Source organism: Triturus cristatus, chromosome 2_1 (assembly GCF_964204655.1).
Source record: "Triturus cristatus chromosome 2_1, aTriCri1.1, whole genome shotgun sequence".
NCBI lineage: Eukaryota > Metazoa > Chordata > Amphibia > Caudata > Salamandridae > Triturus > Triturus cristatus.
In genome coordinates, this window is record NC_140581.1 from 601,616,312 (window position 1) to 601,638,075 (window position 21,764).

General features: G+C 44.2%; 1 protein-coding gene across 23 annotated transcripts in view; it reads left to right on the top strand.

The window, feature by feature from the left end:
- The window catches only part of CAST (calpastatin), a 564,844-nt gene that overhangs the window by 377,337 nt on the left and 165,743 nt on the right, over positions 1 to 21,764 (top strand). For all 23 annotated transcript variants that reach the window (XM_085632507.1, XM_085632509.1, XM_085632510.1 and 20 more), the window contains 3 exons: positions 697 to 777; positions 869 to 919; positions 9,066 to 9,161. In XM_085632507.1, coding sequence (XP_085488633.1) covers positions 697 to 777; positions 869 to 919; positions 9,066 to 9,161 — 228 coding nt within the window. The remainder of the gene's footprint in view (positions 1 to 696; positions 778 to 868; positions 920 to 9,065; positions 9,162 to 21,764) is intronic.

Genomic DNA, 21,764 nt, shown 5'->3' on the forward strand with positions numbered 1-21,764 from the left:
AGTAATGTATTCAAAATATCTTAGTATGTTAGATAAAATAACACCACTCTAACTAGGAGGAAATTTTTTTTTCAAATCAATTGCCATTTTAACACCCAGCTAAGCTCAATTAAAGCAAATGTTGATATGTGTTCTAATGGATTAGGAAAGAATACCTACTCTAATACTCCAATGAGGAGCCCTGTAGATGTTCTAATATTAGTGTGAAATATGTACAAAAAAGCATTGATCCTTTGGTTGCTGGGGTAATGTCTGGCTAAGGCTTTTGGCACATGATACAAAACTAATTTCCTCAAACCTGCATTTCAATTCCAGCTAACGATGTTGACTCAGTAACAGGGAAGTATGGTGACTGTTAACTGGCCCATGCAAAGTACAGTCTTGGTCTAAATAAACCATATCACTATTTTCAGGTTATCTGTCACAAAAATTATATTGGAATGCATGCTTCGTGATGAGTGATGGACGCCTGTGCTGCGACACTGTACATTGAACAGTATGGTGTATATTTTTCAGCCAAATTGTTTTAAAGTGGCCCTTTCAGAGTAGGAAATAAGCACACGATTGCTGATCCGTAATTAATGTTGAACATCATTTGAAGTTCCAGTTTAATCGTTGCCATGCAGAAATGCCACATGTACACAAAAACATTTCTATAAAACTTTTTTAAAAACCTTCTAAAAATGTGTTCCTTAGGAGGCAAATACTGCCACGCACATAGAAGAACTGGGCAAGCGGGAAGGCTCAATTCCACCAAAATACAGACATCTTTTGGATGTAAGTAACCAGTGTATCAAGACTACGCCTGTTAGACTATTTGCTTACTGTTATCGATTTGTAAGTAACTGGTAGTATATTAATTTTCTAGGGTAAAGAGGGCGGCAAAGTGGTACCCCCGCCGAAGGCTGATACTGTGAAGGTAAGACTGCTGAGAATGTGAACTTCTTTTCTGACATTGCAGTCAAGCCAATGTAAAATTGTCAATTGAATGTTACTGCTATGTTTAGTGTACTAGCCAGACACTGGTTGGCTTACAAACACCCTCACTTCATTTCTTCTACCTATCCTTCTAAGGTGCTTCCCCACACATTCTTCACCTGGCCTTCCTCTTGTTGCCCACAACTCTCATTACTGGGCACCCATTGACCATCTTCCCTTGGTTCTGTATCCACGCAATAACCATGTTAAAGTCAATACCACAATAACCTCCAAATCAATCCAATGTCACAAGCATTGACTATGCAGGAACTCCAATGTCACTTCTAGGCAGCGACCTCGAGTCACATGAGGCATAGACCAATTGGCTAATATCGCCAACGGCCTAAATGCAATTTAATCATGAATGGACCTAAACACTTTAAAGTTCCAAGTCAGAAATCCTGGTGCGAGTTCCAGTTAATGTTTGTATATGCAAGAGTCTGTTTACCCACCACTCCCACCGGCCCCCAGCCTTCATGTAGAAACCGCTTCTATGAAAACCGTATCAAGCATCTCAGAATCATCTGGGACATTGACTTCAGCCCAAACTCCAAAGTAAGCACAGTAGCTAAATCCACTTTCGAAAAAACATTAAACCTCTCAAACGACCCCACTGCTTCACCCCTCCGTGAAATTGCATGTTAGTGGTCACGTATATCTAGAGTCGGTTACAGCAGGCCTGCCCTGCTACCAAATCACGAAACTTTGAGAAATGCTGCTGGATAATTCGTACTTGGCCTGTGCAAACACTAACACATCACCAAGCCTGTGGAAACCTACACTGTTCTTTGTTGTCAAAGTATGCTTTCAAATATACTGCTTCACCTTCAGAGGAATCAAATTCCTCTTATCTCCCAAAATGCCAGAAAATACAGCCTGAAAGATAGCTTCATAGTCATGGACAAATCACCCTAGTTATCTAAAAAACACAATTGCAAGTTGTGAAGAGGGAAACGTTTCTCAGTATTGGACATAATCATTCTCTTTCCACCCCTACAGAGCACTCTCATCCCATCACATTCAGAATAAAACTCAAACCCCACATTTTCTAATACCACAAGTCATTTCTGAATCCTCACCTGTTCCCCTACCGTGATCGCCCTTATTTACAGTGTGTAGAAACAATGAAGATGTGGAACGTGTGCTGTATAAAACCATACTAACCGAAACAAAAAAAATTCAGCTACCATTGGGCAATGCACTATCTATGGTTTTGTGGTGTAAATGGACTTGCAAAACAAGCCTAGAACTGCTGTACGTTTGTATGCAAATTTAAAGCAATATTCAGCTGAATTCAGGTAGTCATTAATACAGAGAAACTAATGTAAATCTACACTAAATAATCTACCCAGACTTTTGATATTAAAAATTACATTTGGAAAAAAATACTTAACAATGATAATTTGCACAAGGGTCATATGATCTGCTGTCTGTATCACTTGTATGCATCAATGCAGTGCATAGCATCAGAACAATTGCATGAATTTTAAGGACATTCATTTATTTATAAAGATATTTATAAAGTTATCCTTTACCACAAACTCCACCCCAAAAGCCACTGTACAGTTGCAAGAACAGTTGGAAAATAACTAAATAGTAAAAATAGATGTAATGTTATATGCTGGGGTCTAATACGTAGACTTGTTGAAGTAATCAAAATCCAAGTTAAATGTTTGTGATGCTTTGTTGAATTTTAGAGATGATAATCCGGAGGTGTCTAGGTCTGCGTATAATCTATTCCTTATCTTTGGAACTAAACCGGGTGGCGTTGTTAACGGACATTGCTGGTGGATCCCTGAAGTTCGTCTTAGAAATGAAAAGTTTGCAGTTGTGTTGCTGGCAATCGCTTGCTTTGCACGTTCCTGCCATCTAGCGTTAGGCTCGGACATTGCAAGTTGTTTTCCTATAAAGTATAGGTTTCCGTATTGAAATGACTCGTATTCATTTTCTCTCCTCCAAAACCATGAGACGATGTTTTTTTCTCCATCATTGGTTGTGGACTTACTTCAAGGAGCTCTGAGATTGTTATGCAACTGAACCAAAACTTTGGCAATGATTAATCAAAAATTAATCTCACGTAAACATTATTCAACCGCTGATCGCATAGGACCAGAAAACCATGGGGCATGTAATTTAAGAATGGCTTTTAGAAGGAGAGTATAAAGAACACTCCTTTTAAATTTTGTTCAGGATACAACAGTAAATCCCTGTGGTCAGTCCAGCGTAGGGTCTGTAAACTTTGTCTACCAAATGACCACGTTGAAATCGAACTGTCCAGCCTTCCAGACCGTCCGGTGTAAAATGACTATTCAGCTTGATAGAGATGGGTGATGGGTGCTTTATAAATTGCAGCTAAGGTTCTCCTGAGCAATCTACCGATGCAGAAGGTGGGGAGGCATGAGTGCTCTGGGGACCACCGAGGAGCAGAACCCTGATTATTTCCCCTCAGAGGACTAGGACTTGAAGAATCCCACATTTAGGGAAAAGACTGTGCCTGGCACTCCACATGCCATTCACTTTGCGGCTCCCCCATCTAGAGCTCAGCACCAGGGTAAGGAACAGCCTCAAGGGAGCCATGCCTCAAGCCCAGCACAACCCCTTATAAAGCCTCTACAGTCACTGCTGCCCCCACTCGACCTCGAAAGCCAAGGAAATAGCCACGCCTCGGTGCTATGACTTGATCTCAAGTCACAACCTGCCCTCCTCTGAACTAGGTTTGGCCCAAAAGTCAACTTCAAACCCAACATCAGTGCCAAATGACATAATGCCAGAAGATAGGCTGTAACCTGATGTGAGGCAGAGGAAGATGTATATAGATCCAGTGACAGGCCAGATCCATAGCTAAAACACTCTGGGCACAACCAACACCCACTTACCAGGCAACCCCAAGAAAAAGGAAACTCTTTTCTGAGGAGGCCATTTCCGAATAGCTAAGACAATAATACCCAATCCAAAAAGACCAAGTCTTAGGAATGCAACAACTTCACCACCGCAGACCCCTATACAATCTGTATCACTAGTACATTCTGTACACTCTTCAGATCAGGACCTTACAGATCGCCCTGACCCTTATGAAAAGGCACTTCAGTGAATGATGGGGACTACCCATGGCTTGAATAACCACAAAACAACCCTTCTATAGAGCCCTATTCAGTGACACCATCATCCCTGGCTGATTCTGCTGCATGCCACGCAGTCTTTCACAGGGCTGCTGACCACCATAAGGTAACCTTGAATCTTGTGGAGGAGGTGGAAGACTCCCTAATAGAAACCTGCTCAGAAAGCCCATGTACTTGCCATGTACCGGCCCATGTTGAAAAACAAACTGAAGCCTTTAAAATACAGCTTCAAGGACTCCGGCCCTGTAAAACCCATGATAGTGATTCTCTTCCCCCCTCCCCACCTCAACCCCCCCCCCCTACCCGAGTTGAAAACAAATAGAGCGTTTCACCAGGCTACTCTATGAACATTACGGGTCATGTTCTTCCAGATTCTCCGCTGGTAAACACAGTGAGGTAAAGGGCATTTGCACAAGGGAAAGAAGAAACTCCACCACTACCTCCTGACAGGGAGAGTAAAATAATGGCTGCAGTGGGAAAAAGGCTGTGGGCACCAGAGCTCAATATTGTATAGCAAACTCAGTTGTGTTGCTATCAAGGTGTGACAGACAAGATTGGAAGGAGATGTGACAGCTGGTAAGGCAATTGCTTGAGGTTTATACAGGCCATGGAAAGGAGCTAGTGCAGGAAAGCAAAATAATTTCTAATACAAGAAGAGATGACATGCTTGGCTAAGGGTGTCTGGATTTAAGCGAGAGGCTCAACACCACCTCCTGAACCTCTGCTGCAAAACAGTGACCTTCCGTGAATCCCAAATGACCACACAACACCTTCCAGGGGAAGACTGAGGTTATAGCTCTTTGAGTCGTATAAATGACTTTCGACAATGTGGGTATGATCCATCATCACCCACGGGTACTGTTAAGCATTCCAGACCATGCCACATATTCCACCATGCAGCCGTCCCATCAGTCAGACGCACCAAAGACTGATTCACTTGGACGTGTAAGCATTGTATGCATCTAAAGGGAGCAATCAAGCAAGTTCAACCATCTCATCGGGGGCAAGGCATTTACTCATTATACTTTCTCATCCCCCCACGGCCACTCAACCTGTACTACATCATAGATCACTCCAAAAACATATCTCTGAAAGGGTGCCTATTGCCACATACCCACCCAAGCTGCATACCACCATTATCTCAGATCTGAGATCAATGGCAATCATTACAGGTAATTGTAAAATGTTTTGTGTGGTTGTAGCACACCTTTGTCGTAACTCAAATCATGACTTTCCATATGTGGGCGACTGGCTGGTAAACTGCAACTGCTGACAACAATGGCTTGCTCACACTCAACAATCAGTGGCTTTAGGGCTTACAGTGAACCCTAAAACCTCCAAAATATCTCACCTCTCCCTTCAACAAACACAATCCTTCTTGGGAGCAATACTCAATACAGCAATAGACACGGCCTACTCTAACAAAGAGCATGTTAACATTTGAAAGGCTGCTTCCCCTTTACTAGACGTTATATCCTCCAACTGGGAGGGGAATCGTAAGCCTGTTAGGAGTGATGGCATCGCGGATTGGATTAGTCCTAAATGCATTTTTGCATTTGCACCCACTTCGGGAATATCTTGCACAACAATCATCACAAGATTACGGGCAGTGCGAAGATCTAGAGTTGGTGGAGTCCAGGGTTGAGCACAAGCTGCAATGGTGGAGCAACAGGAGCTTGTTACTGGACAGGGCGTTTCTCAACCCCCAGCCGTAAGAGACCATCACCACAGACCCGTTTTGGCATAGGGTGGGGAGCACATTTGTGTAGGGCAAGTGGTGTCTTCAGCAGCAAAACCTGCACATCAGTACCCTGGAGCAAATAACAATATAGTTTGGAGCTATGGGCATTTTACTATCTAATTTGCAATAAAACAGTTTTCATTCGAACAAACAGCATGACCACATTGCATTGTATCTAAAACCAAAGAGGCACACACTCTCCACAGCTCTCAAGGCTGGTGCGTAAGATCTGACATTGGCCAATTCATCATCAAGTCCTGCTCCATGCGGAACACCGCCCTGGAGAGGAAAGCATCTTTGCAGATTTGTTAAGCAGGACACAACAACAAACACAGAGATGGAAAATCAGTCCACAAGTACAGTATACTTTCACCACTGAGGCACTCCAAAGGATATCTGTTTGCAGTGGGCAAAAACTCAAAATGCCAATGCTTCATCTCCAGATACCCACACCCACGACCCACAGGCAAGGCACTGTGGGTGAGTTGGTCAGGAACCTTTCCATATGATTTTCCTCGACTATTTCGAAATCTGTACGTGGTGAGGAAAATTAGGCAGACGCCCATAACCCACATCCTCACTGCACCTACGGGCAAGGCAACTACGGTAGTCAATGCTCTTAGAAATGTCTGTACATCCACACAAAAGGCTAGGTCTACATACACCACGGTCAGCTACAGCACTGCTATCCCAGAACTTTGAACCTTGCAAATTGGCACCTGAGGTGTTAGGAATTTGGTACCACCCAGTTCCAAAAGGATGTATGCTAATTCTTAAGGAGACCCTGGAGCCCTCTACGAGGGATTGATATGTGGCCAAATAGAAAAGGATTGTTCAATACTGCACTATTCTTCAAAAACAGTCCATGGGAGCGTTGTTGCAAGACATTATATGTTACATATTGCACTTATACAGATCACTGTTGCTGTGTACTTTTGTAAGACTTCACTTAGATTCAAATTATAGGCAACACCAATCAATATTAAAAATACCGTTGGTTAGAGAATTTATGGAAGGCCCTAATAGATCAATTCCTCCTAAAGCACTATCAGTCCTTTTGTGGGACCTCTTCATTGTTTTTACAGTTCTCATGGGTCCACATTTTGAGCCATTACACTCTTACTGTTTACAGTTTATTTCATGGAAGGTGGCATTCCTTCTTTCAGTGACCTCTCTTAAGAGAGTTGGTGAACTGGAAGAACTAGCAGTGGAAGAGCCATTTATTCAGGTGCACATAGACAGGGTCGTCCTCAGAACTAGTCCTTGTTTTCTGCCTTTGGCCATCTCTGCATTCTATGTCAAACAATTGACCTACCAATTCTTCCCCTAACATCAAAGAGTGGCATAAAGTGCTTGACACCATTTAGATTTCAAAAAAGCACTTTTGTGTTACATTGATAAAAGCAAAACTTTTAGGAAAACTAAGCAACTGTTTGTAGGTTTTGGGTAGCTTTACTTAAGGAAAACTATTTCCAAGTGAGGCATTGCTAGATGAATAGTTAAGTCTGTTATGCCAATGCCAAATTTAAACTGCAAGTGGTGCCCAAAGTACATTCCACTCGCAAAGAGGGAGCCGCTTAACTTTTCTTACAAACATCCCAATTGCAGGCATCTGTAGAGCTGCAATAAAGTACAACAATCACACTTTCACTAAGTACTATTGTGAGAACATTCATGCACACAAAAATGCAACATTTGGGCAAACTATTCTTAAAACTTTGTTTGAAACGTCTTCTGCAATAGCTTGCAAGCTTCTACTTTATAGAGAAGGGCACTGTTTTTATGCAGTGCAAAGTATCGGATCTACTGAAGAATTTACTGCAGACCGAAAACATTATTTACCTGTAGCAATCAGTCTGCAGCGTATAGTGCTGTAGAGTCACTTAGGCCCTCCCACCCTCCCTGGATGGAAGCGTTTAATAGGACCTTTGGTAAAATCATCACATTTCTAACTGTTTACTAACCATGGGCGTAGTTCGCGAAGTAGCACTACGCGAAGCTACGCAAAGTGCACTTCGCACTAAGCGAGCTAGGCGTAGCACTTCGCGAACTGCGTAGTACCCTGTTCGCACTGTGCAAGATGCCGTTTTCAATGATTGCACAGTGCGGACAAGCATCCGGCACTGTGCAATCATTGAAAACGGCATCTTGCACAGTGCGAGCTGTAGTTTTCTGCCGCTCGAATAGATTTTTACTCGAGCGGCAGCTTTCTCAACACGCACTGGTAGTTTCTCATCGCGAGCGGTCGCGAGCATACGCGACCACTTGCAATGAGAAACCTGACCTCCCTGCGTTGAGAATGTCGCCGGGATGTTTATTTTCCATGCTCGCGATCGGCAACTTGATGTTGCTGATCGCGAACAAGGAAAAAGTCTTGCCGGGATGTAATTTTGCTGCTCGCGGTCGCCAACTTGATGTTGAGGACCGCGAGCAAGCAAAAAATGACCGCAGCACTACGCAACGCTACGCTACGTATGTTTGCACTGTGCTACGTGCAATTCGCGTAGTGCGAAGTAGCGCAAACTACGCAAGCGTAGCGTAGTGCTTTGCCCAGGCTTACTGTTTACCAGTATGATAGCCTGTCTCCACATTGCAATGCTTGCTTACTCTCCGCTGTATTGGGGAAACACAATCTGAGGTAGAGTCTATGTCCTAGTTTATTGTTGGTTTTGGAAAGAGAATAGGAGTCCTGAGACACCTCAAAACCAAAACCTTTACATTGTAGAAAGTTAAATTGTAACGCCTGCACTCAACACTAAGTGGGAGGAATGTAAAAACACGCCAATCTACGGTTCTACAAGCTGCAAATCGTTTATTAAAAGTAACTTGTGTTTTCCTTACTGGGAGAAGTGATAATTTCATTTTGCCCTGGAATTTCACCCAGACATTACTGCTTTCAACAGGTCCATGGTAAATCTGTAGTCCCAGTCATTTTGTTGGTACCTGTAATGGGAGTTACATTCCCCATCAGAATTTAGTCTAAAAACTTCCAATACCGCCCCTAATGTTACAGATTTCTGCTTAGATGTATTTCTGGAAGGGAAAGTATTAACTTGCATCAGCAAACGTAAGAAAATGCCATTAAGAAAATTGCTTCTCACTTTTACTTTGGTTGTAATCGTTATTAGAATAATAAACTTGCTTGCTACCAGTGTCAATGACACCGATTTATTTTAGAAATTAAAAAGAAATTAATATATCTTTTTTTGTTATGGTGTTTTGTGCAGCCTATGAGTGACGCGGAATTAGCTGATGAGTTGTCAAAGGACTTTTCTTGCCCTGCATCTCCGACGGCAAAACCCACAGCACCTGCTAAGCCTACGGTAAGTTTTCATGATTTATAAGTTCTCAAGGCATGCTCCAACAACATATAAAACAGAGCCCCTTGTGGTGTTGTAAATAATCTATGGTTGTCCACGCCCCTTTTTATTAAGCATTTAATCATTCTAGCATTATATATCTATATAAATGTGATATTGGTCTCACACTCTTTAATGTGAAAAGTCGCAAAGCAAATAGATCAATTGGCAGTGAGACATAGGGTTGCAATAATAGGCTTTTATTTTAAATCATTAATTTTTAATATTATCTATGGTGGAGGAATATGATTGCTAATTCATTGCACTGCCTGATAAGCAATGCCGCTGAGCTCTCGGACACACTGACGGGTTGAGCGCCTCATGGATACATCAGTTTTAAACGGGAGACTTTAGGGTGTTCCAACTAGCCTTTCTAGCAAAACAGGGATCATACTGGGTTTCTCCGTCGACCGACTACATACCACTATGAAATAGGGTACCCAAGCACACGTAGTAATATAGTTTACAAAAGATTAAATAAATTAGGCATGTAACATAATAAGTAATTCTCAGTTTTTTTCTTGTGAGTTCCTTCACTTTAATATTCTCGTTTTCATCATGTTTTCACAGTCTTCACAGTAGTCCCCAAGCCAACACGTGTTTCGTCGCCTCAAGTAATATCGTACATGCGACTTGTTCACGGCTGAACACTGTCTTGTAAAAAATATATCAAGTATGACGATAATTCCAGGTCATACAATCAAGCGACGGGGGGAGGGGGGGCAGGTCTCTGAAAGATATTTGCTTCCAATAGACAGCTGTGCTTAGTACTTTAAAGTTCAAACCCCATCTCCGGGTTGAGGAAATTGTATCCGTGATGCGAAGCTACCCCCTTCCGCGTTTGGCTCCTAATCCGAGTTGATTAGGAGCCATACGCAGAAGGAGGTAGCTTTAAAGTTTGAACTTTAAAGTACTAAGCACAGCTGTCTATTGGAAGCAAATATCTTTCAGAGACCTGCCCCCCCCCCCCGTCGCTTGATTGTATGACCTGGAATTATCGTCATACTTGATAACATTTTTTACAAGACAGTGTTCAGCCGTGAACAAGTCGCATGTACGATATTACTTGAGGCGACGAAACACGTGTTGGCTTGGGAACCACTGTGAAGACTGTGAAAACATGATGAAAACGAGAATATTAAAGTGAAGGAACTCACAAGAAAAAAACTGAGAATTACTTATTATGTTACATGCCTAATTTATTTAATCTTTTGTAAACTATATTACTACGTGTGCTTGGGTACCCTGTTTCTTGACTTTGTGTTGCTTTTGCAACAAACTGTTTAGGGAGGCCAGTGGTTCTCCCCTACCCTTTAGCACCGTAACTAATTTGGAACTTCACGGATACCGGGTGTACTCACCATATGCACCTATTGTCTATTAACAATACCACTGCCCAGAACAGAAACTACATACCAGTATGGCTTCAGGTAGAGAATGCCATCCTGAACAATCTGAGCCCACTGGCCATTCTAACAGCAAACACATATCCCCATTCATCCAAACCTATCTTTAAAAACACAAAAACCGCACTTCTAAAATTAGACCAGAAGGTGGAAGTTAGCATCAAAGGGTCTAAGACAGAATACATTTGGGCTAATAGCAAGTTTAAGTACAAAGGTAAAAGCCTTACCTTTGATACCTGGATAGAGAAAGGTATCTACTAACTGCACCAACTCGAAAATGGGGAATACCGTATTACCTTCTCAGACCTCAAAGCAAGACACCACCTAAAAGACATCGAACTTTATACGTTTTTGAAAATAAGAGCGGCCTTATCAAATACGAAATTATCTACCCCAATCTTCCGATATGTGTCAAACATTAACAAACTAGCATACCTAGTCTCGCAGCTCTATAAACTCTTATGCCCCAAACCAATAAACTAAATGAAAAAATAATCACCTATTGGGATAAACAATGTAACACCCCACTCAACGAACAGGAATGGGCAACACTGTGGTCCTCTGCGTCGCGTAATAAGATTACCCCAGTACTAGCTCAAACTAATTTTGGCTGCTCCACAAGGCATTTTGGACCCCAGCACGACTATACTCATTAGGGCTCAGGGAGGCCACACTCTGCTGGAACTGTAACAAAGGGAAGGGGGACCCAGCACACCTTATCTTCCAGTGCCCAACACTCAAGGTATTCTGGGGGAAAATATTTGATTTCATTAATGATGTGTTCAAGTGCAAACTGGCAATGGAATTCTCCATCCTCACTTCGGCATTCATACGCACAAATTTGAGAACTGAACAAGATAAGAACCTAATGGACCTTTTACTGATAGCAGCTGTGAAATTAGTCCTAACCAACTGGAAAGACGCAAGCAAAACTAGCTACAAAGGATGGATCAACTGGGTCAAGCATCTCAGAGGAGCGGACAATATTGCACTACAGTACTCACCCTGGAAAGCGTCCTCAAGAGGGATGTGGGAAGCTCTGGACACTTACCTACTCTCTTATGAACCCCCATAAACCGTTGGTATGCACAAAGTGTTGTTCCCTAATGTAGCCCGGATGGGCCTGCATGCGGACTCAAGCATCATGATAGGGTGTCAGATGTAATGCAGAATGTATAGCTGATGCCAAATGTAAGGTACAGCGACTGTACCTCTCTCCGTGCCTGTCCTATTCCTCTTTTGTTTCACCACTAATTTTTATGTCCTTTCCCTCTTACTTCTCTTTCATTCTCAAAATGCAAACAGTAGGGGCTAGCTATATATACACCAATATATAAACGACTACTATTAGTTCTACGCTAACCCTGTAACAGCGGTTGTGATTGTATTCTTTATAAAATAATAATAATAAAAATAAATAAAAAATAAATGGGAGATATGGATCATGATAATCTTTCTTGTGATTCATGGCGTTTAAAGAACTGCATCCACCTTGTTGACAAGTATCGGGAGCTATTTATACATCTTATAAGCTGTAGTAATGCTGTCTTTGTAAGGAAAGGCAACAAAAAGATGCATCAAACGAGCAGCCACCCATGACTCTTCACCCCCTGCCAAACAAGCCAGGTGTATGTTGTGCACTGAATAGTGGGAATGCGCATGGAATCCAATGCTCAGCCATATCAAGGGAACCTACATTGACAAAACATGAGTGCACATGTCCTTACATATTGATATTATATTCCTAGGGGAAGTGGTGGAAATTTCAGAGTGTAACACTAATTTCTTATGGATACTTCCAACAATAGATTTCCCACCTTAGAAACCCCCCCCTTGGACTAGATTGAATCTGAAAAAACTTGACAGTTTCTATATTTTATTTGAAGAAGGGAATTGCAATTCCATCATTACTTTTCATCATCTTATTTGAATTTCAAATTTCTCCATACTACTTACCACTCCAACCTCCAATTCTAATCAGCACATGTTGTGGCAAAGAACAAACAATTAGGTTCACATATCACAGTGTTAAGACTAGTTTTGAGAAGTGTTTTACAACCTGTGGACAGTTGTGCATATTTGAATTCTAGAGTTCAGTAAAACTGTTGGTTTTGAATTTCCCTCAGCTACAGACCCTTTGTCATTGCCAAATTGTTTCGCATTCATTAGTCTTTTCACCTGTTCATCATGTGGCAGCTGGTGAGCGCTTTGTAAAAGATACATAGTATCTACTTGGGCAGAGCCAATCGGATGGACCCTAAGTTTTCAATGGCAGCCATTGTTATGTCTAGAATGAGTGACTACGTTAATAATGTAATTTGTGATGTGCCGAATCGCTTACACAGAATAGTTTCTGTGTATGCAATTCATGTGAGATAAATACTCATTCAGAAAAGAGCATCATTTGTAATGTTAAACAAGACTCCAGTAAATTATACCTTTGAAGTGACAATTAGAAAAATAACTGGTACAATAAAAGAGGAGCAAAGCCAAAAACACAATATCCCTTCAAACCGTGATGAAGTTGCTGTTTGGAGGAGAGAAGAGGCCTGGGCAGCTGACAGACAGGTAGCGAATAATGAATAGTAGATCTAGGGACACATTATATAAAACCAAATCCACTTGGAAGTGTAAAATAAGAATATACAATAGCAAGTGCAAATCTGGAAAAAGTGTGTTAGCTATGTTATGTTATGTTATGTTAAAATGCGTTTATATAGCGCTCGGCTACTCTAAAAGAGTGTCCCGGCGCTTTCCACATACAGCTGCAGTGTATAACAACATAACAAGAAAAACAGAAGCCCCGAAAAAGAAAGAGAAGAAAATCCACCTAAACAGAAAGATTAAAAAGCCAGGTCTTCAAATTCTTTCTGAATTGAAGCAGGTTGGGAGTACTACGAAGTACCAGTGGGAGCGAGTTCCACAGCTGGGAGGCCTTGAAGCTGAAAGAGCGCCCCCCAATCCGAGCCTTCTTCACACGTGGAACCACAGCCGTGAAAAGGGATTCCGAACGCAGTGAGCGGGCGGGGCGATAAAAAGCCAATCTCTTCTGCAGATATCCTGCGCCTGAACCAAACAGAGCCTTATGTACCAGCGTCAAGGATTTGAACATAATCCGCTTTCGGATCGGGAGCCAGTGCAGCGTCTGCAGAAGACCAGAAGCCCGTGCGCGTCTATGCAAACCAAAGATTGCGCGCGCTGCAGAGTTCTGTATCACCTGCAGACGCTGGACCAAGTAGTCTGGAAGACCCAGGAAGAGGGCATTGGCATAGTCTAGCCTGGATCCAATAAGCACCTGCACCGTGATCCGTCTATGCTCCGCAGATAGTAGTGGTAGAAACTTGCGGAGCATTTTCAGAACACCGAAGCAGGTGCCGGCCAGGCCAAGAACATGCGATCTAAGAGAAAGCTTGTTGTCAAGCTTAACGCCAAGATTTTTGGCCACCAAGGAAGATTGTGCCGGGGGACACATGGCGGCCGGCCACCACTGCCGCCACTCGGGATCGATGACACAGCCGAAGAATAGCACCTCCGACTTACTGGAGTTGGCCTTTAGACTGTTCCGCTGGAACCAGCCAAAGACCATATCCAGGCAGTCCCGTATTCTCTCCCCATCAAATGGCTGGTCTTTAGCACATGTGAAAAGGAGTTGCGTGTCGTCGGCATAGGACACGATCTGGGCTCCGTAAGCCTCCACCGCAGCCGCCAGAGGGAACATAAAGATGTTGAACAAAGTCGGGCTCAACACAGACCCCTGTGGAACCCCGACTCCCAATGGCGGCATCTCGGCGGAGCTCCGGGAAGCCCAGACCGTCTGGCGGCGGCCCTCCAGAAAAGATGAAAACCATCTGAACACCGTCCCCCTTAGGCCGATGTCATGAAGCCTAGCGAGGAGCGCCTCATGGGGGACGGTGTCGAAGGCCGCCGACAGGTCCAACATGACTAGCATGGCCTTGCCACCCACATCCAAGGTCTCCCTGATGATCTCAGAGACCTCCACCAACGCCGTTTCCGTACTGAAGTTCGGACGGAACCCGGATTGGGATGGATGGAGCAAATTGTTAGATTCTAAAAAGCTCGACAAGACACCATGAACATGTTTCTCGGTGATCTTAGCCAAAGCCGGGAGAAGTGAAATAGGCCTATAATTGGCCAAGACCTCGGCATCAAGACCAGGCTTTTTCAGGAGGGGGATCACCATCGCCCTTTTCCAGGTGCGAGGGACACACCCCTCCCTCAAGGAGGCATTGAGGATCGGGTTGACCAGGGGATTCACCACTGCCGCCATCCCGGCCAAGAATTTGGCCGGGCAGGGGTCCAGTGGGGAGCCAGATTTAAGACTGGCCAGCAGAGCCCGGGACATATCACTGGAGACAGGAGGAAAGTCAGCCAGTTCTGCGGTAGGCGGAGACGATGTTCCAAGTCCCGACCCGAGGCCACAGCAACCCTCCACAACGCTCTCCGAGAAGGAGGCCTGAATTGCCTTAATCTTGTCGGTGAAAAAAGTGGCAAGATCACGCGTCCACGCGTCCGATGATACAGGCGGGGGTGAATAGGAGGAAGGGGCCGTGAACTCCTTCACAATCGTGAAGATCTCCTTACAGGAGTTCGCCGCCACCTCAATCCTCCTGGCAAGATATTCCCGCTTGGCACCAAGAATGTCACGATGATAGGCCTTCACCGCCGATCTATAGGCGAATTTGGCCTCCCCATCATATTGAAGGCGCCAGGCCCGCTCAGCAACCTTGCATTGACTGACTGCGAGCCAAACGCAGCGCCTCCGTAAACCACGGCGCCGACTGCCGTATCACCGAGGACCGGGGGGTTACCCTTGGTGCAAGATCATCTAACCTCTCAGTCAGCCATAGCTGTAGGGTCTCAGTGTCTCTTTCCGGATCCCCCGAGAGGTGACAGGGATGTTCCGTGAGCGCCTGCTCCAACATATCAGGCGTCACTCTGTGCAACGCTCTCGAGGCCGTTCTGGGCACCGTGGGGGCGCAGAGGTCAGACCGCCCATTTTCCAACACGGAAAACCCAATCAGTCTATGATCCGACCAGAGCACCGGGCGCGTTTCGATGTCGACAATTGGGACAGAAGAGAACACTTGATCGAGGGTATGCCCTCTCTCATGTGTAGGCCCTGACACAAACGGAGCCAAGCCAAGCGGAGATGTAATATCCAGCAGCTTAGCCCCATTCAGATCGTCCGTGACATCGAGGTGAAAGTTGAAATCGCCTGCCAGCAAGCAATGCTGTGCAGACAGCGCCAACTCCGAGATGGCGGTCTGTAGGTCCTCCCAAAAGGAACCCGCCGGGCCAGGAGGCCTGTAAACCAAGAGACCCTTAAGTGCTTGAGCTGGAGACAGTCTAAGCGTAAAACCAAGGGATTCAGAGCCCCCAATGGAGTTGACAGGAAGAACAGAGCAGGAAATGTTCTTCCTCACCACCACAGCAACTCCGCCCCCCCTACCCTTCGCCCTGTCTTGGCGGAAAATATTATAGGTTGGAGGGATCGCAGTGAAGATGTCTGGATTAGACGCCTCTCCCAGCCAAGTTTCGGTCAGGAGCAGGCAGAGAGGATTATCCCTGACAAGAAGATCGTAAATGTGCTGTGCATGTCTTCCTACCGATCTTGTGTTCAACAGCAAGAAAAGATGTTTCGCATGCACTTTAGGTGTCCTAGGGGCGCAGCAGAGTGACCCAGTGGGCGACCAGCCACACGCCGGGCAGCGACGTTTACCCTTGTGTCGACCGGGAAAAACAGAGCGACACAGGCTAGATGAGGTACGCAAGGCTCGAAGCGGAGCAGCAGTATAATGTATCATCCTCCCCGCTCCCAAGCAGAGTCCACAGCCGCCCCGCCGCCTCCGAGACGCTGACGGGCGCAGACGGGCAGGACTCTGGCACGACTCAGGCTAAGCGAAGGCTACCATCTGCGCGTTCCGCTGCGCGGAAAGGGGCGACTTCAGGCGGTCCGTCTAGGCGACTTCACCTCCACTCCTCTCCTTGTCACCTGCGGTGTTCCCCAGGGTTCCTCTCTCTCCCCTCTTCTCTTCAACCTCTATATCTTTCCTCTCATCTTTGCTCTCCAGCAGCTGGAGGTCACCGTCTTTAACTACGCGGATGACCTCCAGCTCATCTTTGATCTATCCCCCTCTTCTCTCTCGGTCTCCAATTTCCAGTCTACTATGACATTTATCAGGGACTGGATGAATCACAACCATCTTAAACTGAACCCTGATAAAACTGAGCTGGTTCTCACTGGTGGTTCGTCCAGTCCCTGGAACTCTCTTTTCTGGCCCCCCTCTCTCGGCCCTGCACCCTCCCCCTCCACCACTGTCAAAACACTGGGTGTCAAAATGAACAATCAGCTCACTCTTCACTCACACATTAGCTCCGTGGTCTCCTCCTGTTTCCTCACTCTTCGAACCATCCGCTCTGTCTCCCGCTTCTTCACCCCTCAGGCCCTCAAGACCATCATGGCCGCCCTGGTAATCTCGCGTTTGGACTACGCCAACGCTCTTTTTCATGGCATCCCTGCCTATAGTTTGCGTAGACTCCAAGCCATCCAGAACCAGGCGGCCAGACTGATATTTGGCCTCCCACGTTATCACCACTCCACCCCCCTCCTAAAGAAACTCCACTGGCTCCCCGTGAAACAACGTTCCCTCTTTAAAATCGGGTGCATGGTCTTCCAGGCCCGTCAGGGCACTGCCCCTGCTTTCATCACTTCACTCATCAAACCCTACGTCCCCGCAAGAAATCTCCGGTCCTCCTCCAAGTCCCTTCTTCTGATCCCCCGTTTCTCGCGCAAAAAGTGGGGTGGATCCAATTTCTCTACTCTGGCCCCTTCCTTCTGGAACTCTCTCCCTGATAACCTCCGCTCCGCAACTCAGTACCTTTCCTTCCGTGGAGACTTGAAAACCTTCCTATTTAGCCAGGCTTTCCCCGCCTAAATTTTCTCCCCGGTCTTCCTTCCCCTCAGCCACTGAACCTTCAGCGCCAAGAAACCGCAAGGTGTATGCTGCGCTTTATAAGCATTTTAAATTAGAAATTTTAAATTAGAATTAAATTAGACTTTAAATAGGCTCTCCCGTCACCCTATGCGCGCGAGTCCGCTCAAAGATGGCGGCCGCCGCTAAAAGTAATGCCCCAAACCAAAATGGCACCCAAAATCGATCCCCAGGACCCGGACCCACCAAAGTGGTGGTGCTTGGAGGCGCAGAGTGCGCTTTTTAAGTGCAGTGAGGGGCCAGAGGGCGCGCGCTGCAAGCAAGGAGCAGCAAGAGGCAGTGAGAATTAAAAACGAGGGTAAGTGCTAGACAGATACAAACCCAGGTACAAACAAGCAAAATTGTTAAAAAACACAGCGCTAGTGCAGCGCGAGCTTCACGGAGTGGTAGGTGGTCAGAAACACCACCACACAAGGAGCCGCCTTAAATAGGCTCTCCCGTCACCCTACGCGCGCGAGTCCGCTCAAAGATGGCGGCCGCCGCTAAAAGTAATGCCCCAAACCAAAATGGCACCCAAAATCGATCCCCAGGACCCGGACCCACCAAAGTGGTGGTGCTTGGAGGCGCAGAGTGCGCTTTTTAAGTGCAGTGAGGGGCCAGAGGGCGCGCGCTGCAAGCAAGGAGCAGCAAGAGGCAGTGAGAATTAAAAACGAGGGTAAGTGCTAGACAGATACAAACCCAGGTACAAACAAGCAAAATTGTTAAAAAACACAGCGCTAGTGCAGCGCGAGCTTCACGGAGTGGTAGGTGGTATATAAAGACCAGATCACTATTTAACTGTTCGAGACCAGAAGGATGGCAGATAAATATATTTCCGCACAGAAAGCACTAGTAGTGTCAATGGTGAAAGAAATAATCCAGGTTGGATATATATGAGGGTGAAAGATTTAAGGGTCGGATAGTCAAAACCAAGTGATTCCAGATTCACATCATCAGGATTCGAAGATTTTTACGTTTTCAAATTATAATATTAGCTGAGGGAGTAACACTTTTGGTGTAAATTTTCCAGAGGTACAAAATTAGGGCTAAGAGCATGACCTTTGGAAAGCAGGGAGTGCATACAAAGTCATACCTTAATGGTTATTCTGATATCGTCCCAATTGTTCCAATTTTAAGTAGAAATTCTTACAGCATCTATCAAAGATCTGTGAAAAGTAATTCTTGCTTTGTGTACATCGAAGGGAACGTATGTAAAAATCTCAAAGAGGAACAACAGAGGATAACAGGTGAGCCTTCATATGGAATATTTACTAAAGATATGTTTATATTGCTTTTGTCTGTGATCTAGCAGTGACCGCCTTTAGACGGAGTGCTTGTGTACAAGTTGGCTCTGCCACCTACAATGGTGGCACTTTCTTTTATGCTTAATTGTGATATATGTGCCACTGTTACAATTTATTTCTCAGCTTCAAATTAGCAAGACTTTCCTAATGCAATTAATCTGCTTCAGCTCTCTGTTGGTTCTGCAGAGGTAGTGCCTAACCCATAAAGCATTGATGGACAGAGCTACACCACTTCCCAGCTTCCCTTAAAGAGAAGCAATAGCAAGACTAAGAGGCTGAACAAAGGGTACCAGCTCAGCTAATGAATCCCTTACACATATGGCATATAATTAGCCGAGGGTGATGAAAGCTGAAGCTCCCACTTGTTACTGCTGCAGTGTTATTCCTGCAGATCTGCAGTAGAACCGGAGGAGCACAGGCAAAAGATTAGGCAAGTTGTACGAGTGAGCTAGAGAATTAGAGAGAGAATGAGAGAGAGAATGAGAGAGAGAATGAGAGAGAGAGAGAGAGAGAGAGATAGAGAGAGAGATGTTGAGAGAGAGATATAGAGAGAGAGAGAGATTGTTTGTTTGTTACCCTTTTGGTGGCAAAAAAGCAACCCTTCAAATTAATGGCCCATCAGTTGTGTGTGGGTTTCCTTGCAGACGTGCCGGCTGTCTCTGTATAGAAACAGCCTATCTGTGGCATATGTGTGAGAGTTCTCAGTGACCGGCTGATTACACTGCATTATAGTGGTCTAGCAATAATAGTATTTCTGAAATATTTATACAGCTAATGTTGGGTTCAATAAACTTTTTTGTGGTATTGTTCCTTTCCTTTATACCAGAGAGCATTCTTGCTGTTCCATGACTTTTGTTCAGGCATTTTGTCATGTTTATTAAAAAACGCTCTTATACTATTGTCACTAGTACTACTATCTGAGTCCTGAACATGTACCGTTGGTATACCTGCCTGTAACTATGCAATAACATTGCCATAAACACCAGTAAGAATTGTATCCCTCTGGTATTTTTGGCCTGTAATTGTGAAATTTACACAACATTTGATGCCTTCAACCGTTTTATTCCATGTATATCCTCACTCGTTACATACAACTGAGAATCTAATTGGGAGGGGCTGTGTGGAACAATGGAGTGAAGAAACATGCTATATACTTGAGAAAACAGATGGTCCATGTGACACTGCAGAACCAGTTTTTACTAATTGCTTGTAATACATGTTGCTGTTTAGGTAATCTTTAGGGGACATCACAGCCTGGGCCAGTCCATTGAAAACCCCATTATTCGGTCACCATTCTTTCCAAGTTTACTTTGGGAAAGTGAGACCCAGCACACTGTGTAGATCAGGCTTGCCTGACACACCAAACAAACAGTAATGGAATATTGAGATCCTTCAGAGCCGTTTGACTTTTACCCACTTAATTGTGAGATTGTACAGACTAATAGAACCTTCTCTCCTCATGCTCTTAAAAGGAGGTCAGCCATTCCAATTCGAGGAAGGTATTTACTTTGCACAACTTTCACAGTTCACTAGCCGCATTGCACTGCAGAATAGCCATTCTCCCTCTGATGCACTTCTTTTCGGTGTTATGTACTCTTAGTCTTGCACCAAATACTATACAGTTGTTATTTTTCTGTTGCCACTCTAGTTGCTTATCTAGGAGCAAACATTAATTCTAAATTTGCCCACAGATGAATAATTTGATACCGAAAATGTTATCTGAAATGATGAACATTACATTTGTGTTACGAGATGTGATGAACTGCTCTTTAAAGTCATGGCTGGCAACAACATACAAGGTTCAAAGAAATGGGCCTTTGTCCGGTAAAACTTGCTAGAAAGTTACTAATCACAGAATATAACATCGGATAGCAGTTGAAAACCTCTTTTGCAAAAACCGAGATTCCAAAACATGAATTACCAAAATCAATAACTAACAATTGTATATCCTTACAAAATCTCAACCTGCACTTAATCCCACTATCTATCAATGACCTTCAAATATGATAGCACTTGAGTTAACATTGTAAATTATATCGGCCTTGAAACATGTAAGGAATGGGTATAGCTGGATTTAGACATCAGTTGTTGAAATGTATGTAGTCAGTTATTTATGTAAGGTCAATGTTTTGGCAATCTATAGTTTGGAATCTGTGTTTTCACATGAAACTATAACATAGATATATTGCTTCCACACACCCTTGTGCCTACTAGGTGTGTTGGCAGCTGCCAGGTTGCCAATATGTTCAACAATCTTGAAATGTTTCATCTTGTAAGATCAGCCATATTAAGGTCACTTATACTTAAATTGTTAGTGTTATGTCTCTTTCACCTCAGTGGACTAAGTCATGCACTGCAAGGATCTTGTTTGAGCCCCCAGGGTCACATATTTGAATGCCAGAAGGTCAACGTATCCTTTTATTTTCCCCACATCAATAAGATAAATACCATTTATTAGCTTAACAATAAACATCTCTTACTTGACACCAAGATGCCCATCATTCTGAATGTGTCCTTTACAATTATGTAGTAAGACGTTTTCTGCAGGTGTATCCTTGATCGCTCCACATCTAGTAGTCTTTTCTGACAGATCAGTGCCATGTCATTACACCTGGATTAGTTGCAGCTTGATACAAATGTTTTTTCAGTTGTACCTTCTCAATATTGTCTTTTGTGACGGTCTATTTTCTAAAATCTGTTGTCCAGATTATTTTTCTATATGTTTGAAATATCAGTTAAAGTGACTTGAAGAAAAAACTATTCAGAGCATCATATCAGAAATATCAGTTAAAGTGACTTGAAGAAAAAACTATTCAGAGCATCATATCATAGAAGACCATGATTACCTTCACATAGAAAAGATCT